The 16,552-nt window shown below is 54.8% G+C and overlaps 1 protein-coding gene across 2 annotated transcripts in view; it reads right to left on the minus strand.

Moving 5' to 3' along the window:
- Atp2a3 (ATPase sarcoplasmic/endoplasmic reticulum Ca2+ transporting 3) overlaps positions 1-16,306 on the minus strand; it is a 31,858-nt gene extending 15,552 nt beyond the window's left edge. For both annotated transcript variants that reach the window (XM_075991737.1, XM_075991738.1), the window contains exons 1-10: positions 16,018-16,306; positions 8,048-8,065; positions 7,711-7,793; positions 6,330-6,434; positions 6,036-6,174; positions 5,677-5,757; positions 5,500-5,585; positions 2,373-2,837; positions 805-893; positions 547-649 (exon numbers count right to left, since the gene is read on the minus strand). In XM_075991737.1, coding sequence (XP_075847852.1) covers positions 547-649; positions 805-893; positions 2,373-2,837; positions 5,500-5,585; positions 5,677-5,757; positions 6,036-6,174; positions 6,330-6,434; positions 7,711-7,793; positions 8,048-8,065; positions 16,018-16,135 — 1,287 coding nt within the window. In that variant the 5' untranslated portion in view covers positions 16,136-16,306. The remainder of the gene's footprint in view (positions 1-546; positions 650-804; positions 894-2,372; positions 2,838-5,499; positions 5,586-5,676; positions 5,758-6,035; positions 6,175-6,329; positions 6,435-7,710; positions 7,794-8,047; positions 8,066-16,017) is intronic.
- Between the last annotated feature and the right edge of the window lie 246 nt (positions 16,307-16,552).

The following is a 16,552-nucleotide window of genomic DNA, read 5'->3' on the forward strand; positions in this document are numbered from 1 at the left end:
CTTCTGCTGTCTTTATTCATTTGGAGATAGGGTCTTGCCCTGAGCTCAGGAGGGCCTCAATTCACAACTGACCCTCCTGCCTCAGCCTCCTAAGTGCTGGAATTTTATGGAGTACTTCAGCACACAGGGCTTCCAGGCTCTTCTTGCTGAGCCTCAAGCCTGCTTCTTCACCACACAGGGCTCCCTGGCTCCTGTGTTATTATCTGTCTGTGCTGGTGTGCACAGACAGCATCTTTTGGAGAAGCAATGTGGCCACACCCAAATTCCCTGCTCAGAACCCTTCAGTGGCTCCTTGATTGCCCTTGGCTTGGCATGGGAACTGACTTGGCCTGGCTAAGGGTTCCTGGAAGGCTGGAGTATCGTTCTGTGTGTTCAGTTCCTCTGCTCCAGCCACACAAATGGCATTCATGTGACCATGCTCGTGGAGTGTGACCCTCAGAAGCACTGAGGAACACCAACCCCAAACAGTGAGACTCTGGGCAAAGGAAAAGCATCTGTCCCGAGAAACAGAACCTAGTGGGGTCATGGACAGGAGTGGAGTCCCACCTCATTGTAGTCCAGTGCTGAATCATTGCAAAGGGCACAGATGGTTGCTAGCTCCACAAGTCCATCAAACTGCCCACAGCGCACAGGCTGCTCCCCTTGTCGCCTGCAGAGAGAAAGTTGTCAGCACAGGGCCTGGCTGTGCCCCTGAGAGGTATCTCGCATTGACCCCTTCCCCAGGAAACCAATCCCATGGACCCCTCTGGGGTCCCACGGAGCTCCACCCACTTGACCCCACCACACCCTCGCTCGCACACTCACACTTCGCCCTCTGGGGTATACGTGGTACCCGAGATGGTGAATTCATGCAAACGACAGGAGCCTGCCTCTGCTTCAGCTACCACAAACATCTGTAAACACAAGGGTGGGCTCAGAACGCTTGGAGGGCTTCCTTTCTCTCCGCCATCAGCTGTTTGAGACACCCTCCACAAGAGTCATTGAAGGGCCTTCCTTCCCCACAGAGCAAAGATGTGAGCCCAGGCTAGGCCCAGGCTAGGCACCCTAAGACTCTGCTCTGCCCCGTGGCATCTGGCTCTCACTGGCCATTGCTCAGGATGCCTGGGGGTTTTGTGGCCAATTTTTCAGTTCCTGAGATGACTGTGAACATGACAGGACAGGACATCTGGGCCTTTGACTTCTTTCAAGCATCTAAACCTCAGTTTCTTATGGCAACTTTGGGAGAAAGTGGGTCCAAGGTCCAACTGCAAGGGACGAATTCTCTAACTTCAAGGAAGAAACCCATACCTTGCTCTGAGGCAGTTTCCTCCAACCCATAGGTGACCCTAGAGAATGAGCCTCTTGGGGCCTGCTGGGTCATCCAGCCCTTTCCTGAACTCTCCTCCTCCAGGGCAGCCCATTTCCTAGCCCATCAGCCAGCCGAGAGAGACTTCTTACAGCCCATTCTCAAGCCAGGGGCCAGCCTAGCATCCCAACGGTACTCCGAATACCCCTTCCTTCTTGTCCTCTCTGCTCTGGGGCTTCCCACAAGCATAGTCCATTACCCAGCATGCTCAGCTACTGCCACTTCCCCACACCATGCTTCTCGAATCCTTAGTTTAGTCAAGGAACACTGGACAGATAAAATCCCGCTAGGGATTCCACCAAGTCAGAAGATGCAGGATGCAGAGCTTGCCCAGGCCTGTTGCCTGCACCAGGCTTTGATGTGCTTCCACGGGGCTGTAAGGGTCTTGCGAGTCCTAAGCCAGCTCCTAGGGCCTACGAGGCAGACCACTGTGGGAGCAGAGGCAGAAGGGGCACGACAGGTGCCTGAGAAGGTGTGAAACCCACAGCTGTCGCCATTTCCCCAGCGACTTCTCTGCTGAGCCAGAAGGGGTCTCTGTCCCTTGGAATCCCAGCCAGAATCCCTGGAACATGTGGACAGTGGACCCAGGATGTGGGATCAGGTGCCCCGGGATGAATAATTGCTGCCCTAGTCCTTCCCAGGTCACTGGAGCCAGCATATCTGGTGACAGGCGTCAGGTGAACAGCCAAGAAAGAGCAGGACAGAACTGGGTCCAATGACATGGTGCCTGCACTTGACCCTCTCTTGGATCCCTCAAGGCAGTTACCTGGCAGGGCTCATGCCTAGATTTCAGATGAGGACACTAAGGTCCACAGACTGGCAATGACCTGCCCAGGGCACTGCAGTGACACTGGGCCCCAGGGATGTGTCTCGACAAGCACGGATGCAGCCCTCAGTCTGCTGCTCCCCACCGCACACTGGGAGACAGCACGCAGGCTCTCCATCCCTTACCAAAAAGGAGGTCAGGGAGCCAACCCCGCTGCCCAGCCACCTGACACCAGTGGGGCCCAACCCAGCTACCACTCACCCTACAGACAGACATCTGATTAGTGGTGAGTGTCCCTGTCTTGTCAGAGCAGATGACCGAGGTGCAGCCCAGGGTCTCCACAGAGGGCAGACTGCGCACGATGGCATTCTTACGTGCCATACGCCTTGTGCCCAGTGCCAGGCATGTAGTGATGACTGCTGGGAGGCCCTCGGGGATAGCGGCCACAGCCAGGGCCACGGCGATCTTGAAGTAGTAGACTGCGCCACGGAGCCAGGATCCACCATGGGCTGGGTCAGCAAAGTGGCCGATGTTGATGACCCACACAGCCACGCAGATCACAGAGATGGCATGCGACAGCTGCCTCCCAAATTCGTCCAGCTTGCGCTGCAGCGGTGTCCTCTCAGGCTCCACAGCTGCCATTTGGCTCCGAATCTTGCCCAGCTCTGTGTTCAGGCCTGTGGCCACAGCCACACCCAGGGCTTTGCCTGATGCAATATTGGTGCCCTGGTCAGAGAAGGACAAGGAAGTGCTGCTCAGCCTCCGGCCAGCGGCGGGAATCCCTGAGTCCAAGCCAGAATAGGCTCTTCTGTGTGGCCAGTGTTTCCAGACTTACATAGTTTGGTATTTATTGTATTGTTGTTCTATGAAGGCACGGATTTGGAGGATGGCTACATGTCCTGTGCTTATTGTAGTGTCTGGCACAGAAGAGGCTTCAGGCCTGATGTCAGCTGCATGTTTCAAGGCCAACCCATAAACCCCATCAAAACAGGACTCATAAACAGCCACTGTGGCCACACAGGAAGGAGCGTGGCTGACAATGACCCCAGGCAAGTAGTTTGTAAATATTTACCGAAGAATCCACAAACCTTAGACTTGACACTCCCATTCCCAAGGCCCTGGGCAAAAGACCCAACTTCAATGTAGAGGACAGGTGGACTCGTACCCCAGTGTCCTGTTCTGCAACATGTCCCCACAGAGGCCCAAGATGCAGTCACGTTAGAGGCTGATTGCCTGGTGCCCCTTCAGATGGATGTAGAGGGGAGATGGCAAGAACACAGGAGCTGGTGGCAACTCCGCCTCTCCTTCACCCAGAGCAATGTGGCTTTGCCCCACTAGCTGCACCCCCATGTAAACTAAGGCGGAGACCACAGCAAGCCATCCTCCCCCCATGTCTCCCTCACTCAGGCAGGGCTCTCTGCAGGAGCTCCGAGACCCACGGTCTTCTCCACTCCTGTGCATTTCCAGGGAAGCTCTTCAGCCACCTCTGACTGGGTTGCTGGGGCACGGTCTAGCTCAGTTGCTGCTCACCTCAGCACTTGTCACCCTTTCCTTCCATTGAGTGACTTAAGGCAAGCCCTGTCTCTAGCTGGAAGCACAGCACCCTAGCAGGAAAGAGAAATCCTCAGCCGTCTGAACTCACACCTCAACTCTGCCACTCCTTCACTGTGACCTTGGGCAATTGACTTAACCTCTCCTAGCCTGTTTCCTAACATGGATAGTAAGACATAGACAGCCTTACTTCAATGGCTTTTTGTGTGGGCTAAAAATTTTTTAAAGGGCTTAGGCCAATGCTAAGCAAGCAGGCCAAAGTAAACACAAACTATTATGATTACTAAAAATTTGCATGTATTATTGGTAACCAAGAGATCCACCCTAAAAGACTTTGAAAAAGAAAAAAAAAGTTCCAGGAGTTGTAGCCCATGCCTTTTATCCCAGCACTCAGGAGGCAGAGGCAGGTGACTCTCTGGAGTTAGTCTACACAGGAAATTCCAGGCGAACCAGAGCTACATAGCAAGATCCTGTCTCAAGTAACTAAATAAAAATAAATTTTAAAAAATGGCAGCCGGGCGGTGGTGACGCACACCTTTAATCCCAGCACTTGGGAGGCAGAGGCAGGCGGATCTCTGTGAGTTTGAGACCAGCCTGGTCTACAAGAGCTAGTTCCAGGACAGGCTCCAAAATCCACAGAGAAACCCTGTCTCGAAAAAACCAAAAAAAAAAAAAAATGGCAAACAGGGGCTGGAGAGATGGCTCAGTGGTTTGCCTGCTCTTCCAAATGTCCTGAGTTCAATTCCCAGCAACCACATGGTGGCTCACTATTATCTGTAATGATGCCTGATGCTCTCTTCTGGCCTGTAGACATATACGCAGACAGAATATTGTATACATAATAAATATTTTTTAAAAAATGGCAGACAGTCAGGCAGTGGTGGCGCACACCTTTAATCCCAGCACTTGGGAGGCAGAGGCAGATGGATCTCATAAGTTTGAGGCCAACCCAGTCTACAGAGCAAGTTCCAGGACAGCCAGAACTGTTACAAAGGGAAATCCTGTCTCAAAAAACAAAACAAAACAAAAAGACAGACAAAAAAAATTTTTATTACATTTTTGTGATGGTGGAGGTGATGGTGGTGGTGGAGGTGGTGGTGGAGGTGGTGGAAGTGGTGGAGGTGGTGGAGGTGGTGATGGTGGTGGAGGTGGAGGTGGTGGAGGTGGTGGTGGTGATGGTGGTGGTGGAGGTGGTGGTGATGGTGGTGGAAGTGATGGTGGTGGAGGTGGAGGTGGTGGAGGTGGTGGTGGTGATGGTGGTGGAGGTGGTGGTGGTGATGGTGGTGGAGGTGATGGTGGAGGTTGTGATGGTGGTGATGGTGGTGATGGTGATGGTGGTGGTGGTGATGGTGGAGGTTGTGATGGTGGTGATGGTGGTGATGGTGGAGGTGGTGGTGGAGGTGGTGGAGGTGGTGGTGGTGGTGGTGGAGGTGGTGGTGGAGGTGGTGGAAGTGGTGGAGGTGGTGGAGGTGGTGGTGGTGGTGGTGGAGGTGGTGGTGGAGGTGGTGGAGGTGGTGGAAGTGGTGGAGGTGGTGGAGGTGGTGGAGGTGGTGGTGGTGGTGGAGGTGGTGGTGGTGGAGGTGGTGGTGGTGGAGGTTGTGATGGTGGTGGTGGTGGTGGTGGTGGTGGTGAGCATACGTGTGCCACCATGTGAATGCGGAGGTTGGAGGACGGCCTATGGGAATTAGTTCTATCCTATCAGCCTGCGAGCACTAGGGATCAAACTCAGGTCTTCAGACTTGGTGGGAAGTACCTTTATCAGCAGAACCATCCCACCTATGCTCCTATGGGACTAGTATCCTATCCAGGCTGAGCCCCGAGTATCCCAAGAACTTACAGAAAACAGCATGTTCTTCTTGTCCTGGTTCACGGCTCTGGGGTCTGGGATGACATCTGTGTGCTTGGTCACAGACACGGATTCCCCTGGTTATGGGATGAGACATGAGAAGCCGCACCTGGAGACACGCCCATCACCTCGACCCACCCCCACTCTCTCCAAGCCCTTGGGCCTCACCTGTCAGGATGGACTGGTCCACGCGAAGTGTGGTGGACTTGATCTCAATGAGGCGGAGGTCAGCAGGCACCTTGTCTCCCACTACACAGGGAGATTGGCCTGGGTGAGAGTGGGTCTGGGGTCCTCACCCCAGCAAAGCCAGAAAGACTCCCAGAGGCACAGCTAAGACCAGAGGCAGGGACCCGAGCCATTATCCTTCAGGCAGATTCCAGCCACTCTGGCCACCATCTCTCGATATGTCCAACAGGGTTTAGGGAGGTTCTAACAGTCACTCCTCCATAGTGCAAGACAGAAGCAAAGAAAGAAACAAGGCTCCCTGCTGTCACATAGTGACAGGAGAAGGACCTGGACATACCCACCTGCCACTTCCACGATGTCCCCAGGGACGATGTCCCGGGCTCGGATCCTCTGCACACCCTTGCGGTCAGAGCGGATCACCTTCCCCATCTCAGGCTCATACTCCTTCAAGGCCTCAATGGCACTCTCTGCATTGCGTTCCTGCAGAACATACGTGGGCAGGGGGTCTCCCTCTGCTGCCCCAGGAGGCCTCCCCTTGAGAGTAAAACCTTTGGGCCTAGGAGGGACCTGACAGCAGAAAGCACACCTAGCGGGTGGGAGACCCCGGGGACCAGCCCACTTCCAACACCTCCCACCTGCCACACGCCCACGATCGCATTGGCCACGAGGATCAGCATGATGACTAGGGGTTCCACAAAGGCCGTCGTGGTCTCTTCACCCTCCTCGAACCAAGCCAGGACCTGCAGGGACAGAACTGATCAGCCTGGCTGTGCTGGGACCCCCGAGATGAGCTCCTTGCCTTTTATACCCTGAATACTGTCTGCTCCCCTGGGGAATCCTGGGCTTACAGAGAGGGCCTTGGTGGAGGAAGGATGCCCACCTTACAGATGTGTGGCCAAAGCTCTCATCGCACCTAAACCAGCCTCCAAGGAGACAGAGGCAGCTGGAGACCTCTCTCTGCCTTCCCTGCTTTGCACTGTGGTCCTTCAGGAGGAACAGAAGTTCTACGGCCAGCCCAGACATCCTGAGCAGAAACAGCTAACAAGCCTTCCTCGTTATGGTGAGTGCCCATGTTGAGGGTCCGCCAGTCAGGGGACACATTCCCACTGCAGAGTCTAACCAAGCCTTAATGGGACTCAGGTCAAGTCCTTTGTCTACCTCTTGTCCCAACTGAGGACTCGCCAGCTCCCTCCTAAATCCTTAGTTCTCCCATCCATTATTTGAAGGGTCAAGGTATCCCTTCGGCTTTGCCATTTTAGACATCTGCACGGATGGGTCTTTTCGTTTGTTTGTTTTCTTTTCTTTTGTAAGACTTCAAGTTTTTACAAGGACAGTGACCAGGAAAGCCAACCACCACTGGACAGGAAAAGCCAGTCCCAGCCAGTACCATGGGGTTTTCTACACGCTGAGTCACCAAGATAAGTCTCCTCCCCAGGAACAGAAATCATACCTGCCTGCCTTGTATTAGCTTTGTGTCTGCTCCTCAGACATGGAAGACAGTCATTGCCTCCCTCCCACTTCCCGCCCTGAGCCCAGGACCTGTGGTCCAGAAGGGGTCCATACAACAAGAAGGAGGAAGGTACAAAGAAAGCAAAGGCAAGACAGAAGCTAAAGTCTGTTTGAGGCCCCAAAGGAGGGATCAATGGCTTCAACTGAAGGGAATTTGGCCCCTAAACAGACACCTAGCAATGTCTGAAGACACATTCGATTGTTACTGGGAGATGCTGCTGGCACCTGACAGGGAAGCCAAGAATGTTCAACACATCACACCCCGCCCCATCCAGAACCATCTGGTTCACATGTCAAGAGTGCTGATCCCGGCTAGGGCAGGGAGAGGCCAGGCAGGTTAGGGGTTTGGAAAGCCCCCTGAACCAGGGCATAAATGGGTTAGAGGAATTCAGGTTCAGTGTGCGACAGCTGAAGACTGAGGGATGGCCCTGACTGGGAGGAGAGCAGCCAAGGACTCTGAGCACTGGCAAGACCTGGCTCACAGGGTGGCGGGGAGGGCTTACTTACAAAGGAGACCAAGGCTGCCAGCAGCAGGATGCGCACCAACAGGTCCTCAAACTGCTCCAGCACCAGTTCCCACAGGGACTTTCCTGGAACAGGAGAGCGTGTGAGGCCCAGGTCCCTGGTCACCCCCTCCTCCACCCCACCACCGTTACCCCCTCCACTCAGAACTAGGGACTTTTAGGAACCCTCTCCCTATTGATCAGAGGGAAAGCCCGAAGTCCCAAAGGGTTCATCTGAGCGTTCAACCAGGTATCTGTCTGGGATGGGGTATGGCAGCCTGAAGGTGTCTGGCACAGGGGATATTACAGCCTGCAGCCTCCCCCAACCCAGGATGGCTTACCTTCCTCAGTAGGGAGCTCTGCAGGTTGTAGGCAGCCACGGGAACAGGAAGAGACAGGAGAAAACTGGTTACTAGTAGGTCCTTCTGGAGTCTGGAAGCCCCCTGTAGTGTGCACTGGGTCCACCATGGTGTCCCAGGTGACCTCCCAGCGCTGAGGTCACAGACTCAATCTTCAAGCTCAACAGCTACTCTTTACCCCACCCCACGCTGTTAAGGAATCTAGTGTGACCTGGTTCACCTTAATGAGACCGGAGGGGAAGGGGAGCTTCCATACCCGCCCCCTTTTTCACAGAAGTGAAATTGAGGCCGCTGCCAGCCCTGGCCGGAGCCTCCCCAGGAAAAGGCCAGCTGGGAGTCCCACCCCACCAGCCTCCTTGGATACCCCAAGCATTTCTAGACATTAACATATGTTCAGGTTCTTCTTGGGGTCCCTCTTGGATCCTCACTCCAGACACATACAAGGAAGATGGCCCTCATGTGTCCAGTCCCATACAACACTGTGAAGAACACTTTCTCTATCCACCAGTAGCACCTGCCTCAGTTTACCTGCCAAACTTCTTTAAAAAGTTCATTTTTATTTTATTTTCATTTTTTTATGTGTAAGAATGTTTTGCCTACACTTATGTATGTGTACCACATCCATACCTGGTGCCCAGGGAGGCCAGAAGAGGGCATCAGATCCCTTGGAACTAGAGTTACAGACAGTTGTGTGCTGGGAACTGAACCCGGCTCCTCTGCAAGAGCAGACAGTGCTTTTACCTGCAGAACCATCTTTCCAGCCCTCCTGCCAAACTTCTTTACCACCTTCAATTCTTGAATTAATTTCACACCAGCTGTAAAATTACTGGCTGGCTGCCCTGTGTAGCCAGGATCTTTCAGTTTCCCAGCAGCCTCTGAGAGAAGCATGTGGCATGCCCGGCCAGTTCCACATCCGTAAGGACTGTGGATCGGTGAAGAAGCAGCTGCCACAAAGTTCCACAACTGATCAGTGTCTGTGAGAAGCTGAACCCCAGAGCTGGGGCTCTGGTAGGCTCCCCTCTTTGGCACAGCCCTTCCTCTGCAGAAGATGAATGAAGGCCCCATGTGGCCAGTCTTTCTGAACTCCGCCTCCTTCTGTCCTCAAAGGTAGCTCAAAAGCCAGCAGCCTCGCACCCAGAACCCATTCACAGTACAGATTCGGAACCTCTCCCCCTCCACTTCCATCCCTGACCATGGCCCAGTTCCTCACATCTGTCCACCTGTTCTTAGTCCACAGCTATTTTTTTCCTGTGGGAACTCTTTCCCCAGACCGTATGCTGGGAAGGTTTAGGGTCTGCACCTGTCAGCTGCACCACGGACAGCAGTAAGCAGTCGCTGGCCCTCAGGGCTCCAAGAGGGAAACATAAACCTAAAAATACATTTCTAGCATTTTCTCTAAAGTCCTATTTTAGGCAATGGCTGACATTTTCCACGGAAAATGTAATCTCCAGTGTCCTGCATTGAGATTAAAATCAAACAGACTTTCCCTTCTGATCTATTTAACTGAAGCGAACAGGAAAGGTGGGGGGAGGTCCGGGCCCCGTTTCTGGGCCAGTTCTCCAATGGAGCAGAGTCCCTTAGAGGTCATATTAGCTATGCCCCTGCCTCAAACAAAGCGGTGCCCAGCCCACAGCCCATATAAGTGCTCTACCCAGGAGTCTCTCACCTTGCTCATGGCCAAGAGAAGGGCTGTCAGACTCACCTGACTCCCTCATGCTGTTTCTCTGCTCTTGGCTCTGAGGCAAGCATCCCCACCCGCACCCCAGGCTCCATGGCCCTTGGTGATACAGGATTAGGCCTGGGCTAGCATACACGTCACAGGCACACATACCAGTTCTAGCCTTCAGGCTGCAGCCTTGCCTGCCCTAGGGTGTCTTTCTAGTTCCCCTTTTCTACTCATCTACCTGGATCTCCCCCTCCGGCTCCCTGACCCACAGTAACCCACTCCTTAAACGCCAACACATTTCCCCAGATACTGCTGCTTCTCCCAGCTTGAGGCCACACTGTAACGGTGCATTTCTCAGCCCATGAGAGTTTCCAAATAAAGGATGTGTGTTAGCTCCCAGTTGGCAGGCTAGGTTTTTGGTGCAAGGCTCCCTGGAAGGTCACTGTCCCACAGACTGCTCTGTGACGATGGACGGAGTTCCTGTCCCATCTGGTATAGCAGTCACTAGCAAGATGTGGACACTGAGCCCTGGGAAAGTGGCTCGTGTGCCTGAGGATGACATTTGTAATTCTATTGACCTCGTTCACTTAAGCATAAGCAGCCACATGCGGCATCTAGCTGTTTGCCACCATGGACGGCAAGGGCAGGGAAAGAGACCCTCCACTATAGCGCTGCTAACCCATGCATACACAGAGCTGCTCTGCTACCCTTGTGTGCATGCTGTTCTCCGGGATTCTCGCTCCGTTTGAGGAGACACAATCAGTATTCCCATTTCACAGCACCTGAGCCAGATACGCTGAGTTACAACATCATGACCACACAACCGGGAAGAACCAGGGTCTGCACCCATTCCCTCTGACCCTCGACTTCTGCTCTGGGCCTCCTGTGCTAATCCCTAGATAGCTCTGCCTTCCTTCCCCTGGCCCCTTAACTTCCCAGTCAAGGCCACCTGAAAGATCTTGGGGTCCTGCACATTTACCTGTATGCCCATTCCTTTGTAGTGAGCCCAGATCCACCTGCCCAGATTACCAGTCCCAGAGGATCTGCTGTGCTCACAGGTGGGGCTTTGGGGACCACTACATCCTGCCCATTCAAGTCTGGTCTGCTTCAAATGCTGATTCTACTAAAATCCTGAAGGACCTGATTCTCTCTTTTACCTGAGCAACTCACAGGGTCACAGAGGAAGGCCAGGTCTGGAAGAGCCCCTAGTGAGGGGAAAGATAAGACGCGGACTGTCCTACCTGTCCCCAGATGATTCTAAGGACTGGGTTGGTGCCAGGCCTATCTTGATACAGACATCCCATTTGCTAAGTGCCTGGCTCCTGTCCACTACAGTGTTGACAGCTACACAGGGCAAAGGCACAACCTGGTAGGATCCTATCCCCACTGGCCTGGCCCAGGCATGGCACCCCCTGAGTCTCAGAGACTCAGAACATAAATCTGGTCCTGAGGGTCTGAGTTTACATCCTGCTCTAATTCTTGCTATGCCAGGGCCACTGGGGGTCCCTGGGGCCGGGTCTGTTTTCCCCATCTGCTGTGGTGATAGAGATGCCCCTTGGTGCTGACTGAAGGCCTAGTGATTGGCAGAAAGCTTCTGAGAGGGACAGCACAGTCTCCAGGCATCAGCACCACGACAGAGATGGACCATTAGCTCCACAACAGGACTTGGTCAATGCAGCATCTCCAGCACCCGGAACAGCGCCTGGCCCAGGGCGTGGAGCCCCACCTCTGCCCAAGAGCGGCAAAGCCCAGAAAAAGTCAGCCTCTGAGGCTTTCCCTGATCTTCCCAGCCTGCCCTTCCAGAGTTACCCCCTATCTTACGTGCAGGCATCTCTACAGTCAAGCATGAAGGCCGTCACCTTCTATGTTCCCCCATATTCCCTCCTCATCACCTCATCAAGACTCCAAGAAGCCAGGGGGCCTCTCATCCCAATCTTGTCACTTCACCACGCTTTGACCAGGAATTAGTCCCGGGCCTCACCTCACCAGACGGGAGCATCAAAGGAGGGCAGCCATCCCTGGAATCACACTGTGCATAAGTCCCCCACCCCTAGGGTCACTGTTTATGCAGTTGGCCATACCCTGAAGCTATGGAGTGGAGGGTACAGAGCCAAGCACACCGCTGGGCTGCCCCACCCCCACCTTGGGCTCCATGCACCACCTGCTCCTCTAATTTCCCCCTCCAACTCCTTCCTTCTCTCAACATTGAAAACTGGAATTTCGGCTTCTAAATGTCAGCTCCAGCTGGGAGAGGCGGGCACTCACCAAGGTCTTCCTCCAAGGCAAATTTACAGAGCAATTAAATTGTCACTTGGAGAGTCAGGGAGAGGCTCTGGCTAGGCAGGGCCCGCCCAGCCCACCTGGCTCTGCCCTGTCTCCAGGGTCCACCTAGAGTGGCTAGCCTGGCCGGGCTCCGAGGGGGACCACTCAGGGGACCAGGGAGAAGTGGCTTCCATGCTGCAGAGGGACGCACCAGCCTACCCGGGATGGGGAAAGGCTTGTCAACACCTGTGTGTCTTGCCACAGGGTACACTGAGATCCAGTTGGGGAAGGACTGACACTGTTGCTGGGCAGACCTCAGTAAGGACCAGGAAATGTTACAACCGAGGCAAAGCCCCTAATGGCAACAGGTAACCCGGCACTCAGCCGAGGCAGTTTCAGATCCCGAGGGGCACTTAGGAAATGGGGTGGGGATCCTGTTCCTACCATGCTGAAGACACGGGAAGCCAAAAGGGGCGAGTGTGCCAGAGGCCATACCTGCCCTGTCCTCGTGGTTTCTGGGGCTCATGCATATGGGGTTTCCGTGTTTAGTGCCAACTGGGGCCTGGGCTGAAGGCAGGAAACAAGGTCACAGCCCAGGCACTGTTGAGTCCTCCTGGGATTTTGCCTGACCCAGCATCCTTGGCTTTCCACGGTTCTCCAGGATTGATGTTTGTGTCCAGATGAGCCTAACACAGTCTAGCCTCTGGGCTTGGTCTATGCTGTTTAGGGATCTACAGATGTCAGATGGCTTCTGAGTAACCAAAGGTGCCGAGCCTAACTTGAAAACAGAAAAAAATGCAAGGAAAGCTATAAGAGGAACCTTCCCATCAGACGAGCCCTGGTCAGATGTGGGCTTTGACAACACTGGCTCGGCAGTGAAGTGGGCAGGTTGGCTGCGTCAGCCCCACGGAAAAGGGCTCAAGCATAGCCCCTACACATGCAAACACTCCTGTTTTGCTCACCAGTTCCACTAGGAGCTTGTTCTGAAACGCCACTCACGGTGGTGACGTAATGTGGGGATGGGGGGCTCCTAGTAAGGCTGTGTGGGATGCTGAGGGCCACGAACCACGCAGCCACGGGAAGTGGGGTGAGGAAACTGCAGCCTGTCATGATGAAACCCTGTGAGGCCAGGAGGCTGCTCAGGAGATGTATCCAAGAGCTCTAGCCAAGAGGACCGCCACATTCAGGCTATTTCTCCTGTAAAGACAGCCCTGGGCCCTAGGCCTCCATACACACCCGGTGTGTATCCAGGAAGGAGACTGGGAATGGAGTGGGGAGACTTTACTGTATACTTTTTGTACTCTTTGAAGATACATTGTATAACTTTTTATTTAAAAAATAGATTTAGAATCAGGGGTGGAGCTCAGTGGTTAGAAAGCTAGCTTGGCCTGTGGAAGGCCTTGGGTCAATCCTGAGCACAATTAAAACAAAAACAAAGCATCGCTCAAGTTCAACATGGCGGCACAGGCCTATAATCCCAGCCCGCAGGAGGCTGCAGCAGAAAGACCACAAGTTCCAGGGCTACCGGGGCTGGTGGTGTTTTCATGTCTGTTGGACCTCCTGGCTGATCTGTTCAGTAGCTGTGTGAGGTTTCTACCCAGCCCTGAGGTTTTCTATCAGGGAAGGGAGGGGGGAGTAGGGAGGGTGAGATTCTCCAGCGCCCCACCATGTCTCCACCCCAGGCAGAATTTGCAAACTTTGAGGAGTTAAGCAAATGACTTCCTTGTGGTTTCCAGCGCTTGCTAACGACTTTGCAGGTGCATAGCTGACTAGGGTAAGGGGAACACTAGTCCCTGGGGTGTCCCCTTTGCCTGAAAACCCTGCCCGTCCTATCACCCAGCCCCACCTCCTGGTTACAGGGCAGGATGACTCTATGTAAGTGACCTCACTGAGCATGCACAAGCAACCCTGACCTGGGTCCTACTGTGCCCTCATAATGCAGAAGCAGGGGCAGAGTATCCAAGTGGCCTGCTTAGGACAGAACAGAACTCGGATGCACAGGCCAAGCAGAGACTGGATAACACCCAAGCTTCCCCCCACAGGCAGAGAGCAGGAGGCAGGGAGAGGCAGCTGGTTCCCCTCTGCTCACCTGACAACTTCCAGAGCCCTGGACAGCTTCCTGAGGAGCAAGCCAGTGATGGGAGGAACCCGGAGGACGGAGGAATGAAGCAGGAATGGCTGCTGCCCAGACAACCCCAACACCTAGCAGAGGCACCAGCACCAGGCGACAGAACGTGGGTCTGTCTGATAGAGTCAGGAAAAGCTGAGGCCTGGAGAGGCCCCACGACCAACTCCACCACTGACTGTGACCTTGGCGAGTCACTTGAGCTTCTAGTGTCTCATTCACCTCCTCAGTGAAACGGGGCGACCAGGTTCTTAGTTCAGCATCGTTTAGGAGTAGAAATGAGTTAATTGAGGAAAAGAGCTGAGCACGGGGCCTGGCATGAAGCAGTTGCTCAATGAAATAGAGCTTCTATTAACACCATCAAAACAGACATCTGAAACACCCGCGCCAACCTTTCCTACCATGCCCTATGTACCATGTCAAGCCAACATCCTCTCCCACCATCAGACTCAGACACCCTGAGACTCCATCGCAGGACAAAACTGCCTGGTGGAAGGGGGCTGGGGCATCCTCACTCCCAGCTATCTCCTCTGCTGGACCGACGAAGGCGTGAGCCAGAAAAGACAGCGAACTAGGCCAGAGCCCTCAAGGGACAAAGTCTGTGTGACCTGGGACAGAACTAAAGGCTGAGTCTCCAACTTCATATGAGACCAAAATTCCTAAGCTGGGGACCACAGTCGCATCAAACAGACTGTAGACCCCAGAGTTTCCTTCCACTCCTTCACGTCAGGGGAAGACCCTGCTTCCCTGCCTTCCTTCAGCAAAGGACACCCTCAATGCCAAGTCATTAATGGGGGATATTAAATAATATTTATCTCCTAGTTCCTCCCACAGCTCAACTAAATATAGCAACTAATTTTTTTGAAAAAGGATTTCTGCTCCAGAAAGATAATATTTACATAAGAGGTGGTTTTCATAAACCAATACAAACCCCAAAGCACCCTTTCTGACAGCTCTTCCTAATTTCCCAGCCTTCCCTGAGCAGAGGGACACCCAGGCCAGGCCATGGTTCCCTCAAGTGTTTCTCTCTCTCTCTCTCTCTCTCTCTCTCTCTCTCTCTCTCTCTCTCTCTCTCTCTCCCCCTCCCCGCCCCCCATAGGTGGTGTGTATCTAAGCCAGGAGTAACAGGTCCTGCAGGGAACCACTATATGTCCACCCCCAGAGGCTCCTAGCAATGTGTAGGCAACATCTGGATGCAGTCTACTGGCACTGGCAAGACTTTTGGCAGGAAGGAGAACCTCATGCTCCCTTGAGTGAGGTGAGGAAGCCATACCTCTCACAGTAAACTGCAAGGGTGCATAGGCTCCCTCCATGCCCAGAGATGGGCATTTACCACTCCAGACCACCAGCTGGGGAAAAGACTCCTCTGGGAGCTCCTCCAGACCTCCACTTGTCCCTCCAGGAAGGCAGGTCTTTGCCCCCGCAGTTCAAACCCACATCAACCCCCACCAGCCACATCCGCTTGGGGTTGCAGAAAGAGGAAGACCTGGGGCTGGGAGTAAGAGCACCAGAGCTGACAGCTGACAAGATGCACCTTCTCGGGCGTCTTACTGAACCTTCCGGGGAGACATGGGAGCCAGCTGAAAGGCTGGGCCTTGGAGACCCAGGCTAGAGTGTCTTAGAGTCTGCACCTGCAGAGTGCCAAAGGATCGCACAGCAGCGCGGGCGCGGGCTTTCAACGAGGCCTTCAGATAGGATAGGCTAAGGCTTGCAGGGGTGCATAATGACGGGGAATGGGGAGCCGGATCCTCTGCTCCTCACGAAGGAGGCCGTGAGGCCCCGCCAGGTGCCCCACTAGCATCTGCGGAGGTTTACGGAGCCCCAGCTTCCTGCCGAGAGCAAGGATGGGGCGGGGGGGGCAACCGCTCCCCACCGCGGGGGGAAGAGACTCGCGCTCACCGTTGGGGCCGTAGCGCTCCCGCGCGTCGGTCACCTGCTCCGGGCTCAAGCCACCCTCGGCTGACACCGAGAAGCGGCGCAGCACGTCGGCAGCCGGGAGCAGGTGCGCCTCCTCCATGCTGCCCGCCCAGCCGTCCGCGACGTCCAGGCCACCTTTCCTCGGGGCTACTGAGCGGGGTGCTGAGGGCTTGAGCCGGGGCGGGCACTTCGCGAGGCCATGACCGCGCTGGGACCTTCCCCGACGGCAGTGACTGAGGCGGCCCGGCCCGCGCCAGGATGCTGCGCCCCAGGCTCCGTCCCCTGGGCGGGGCGGCGCGGGACCCGCCCCCGCACCCACACCCCTTCCGGCTGCCCCCGCCGCCGCCGCCCCGCCCCACCCCTCCGGGCTGCGGGGACGGAATCCCCGCCAGTCCTACCGAACCCGGCACTGGGACTGCGGGAGCCTCGAACCCGGTCTGCAGAGTTGGGGTGCGTGCAGCTGCCACGTCGCCGCCTCTCTATGCCCTAGGGGCGGAGCGGGGCTGTGCAAACTGCA

Source organism: Microtus pennsylvanicus, chromosome 11 (assembly GCF_037038515.1).
Source record: "Microtus pennsylvanicus isolate mMicPen1 chromosome 11, mMicPen1.hap1, whole genome shotgun sequence".
Classification (NCBI taxonomy): Eukaryota; Metazoa; Chordata; class Mammalia; order Rodentia; family Cricetidae; genus Microtus; species Microtus pennsylvanicus.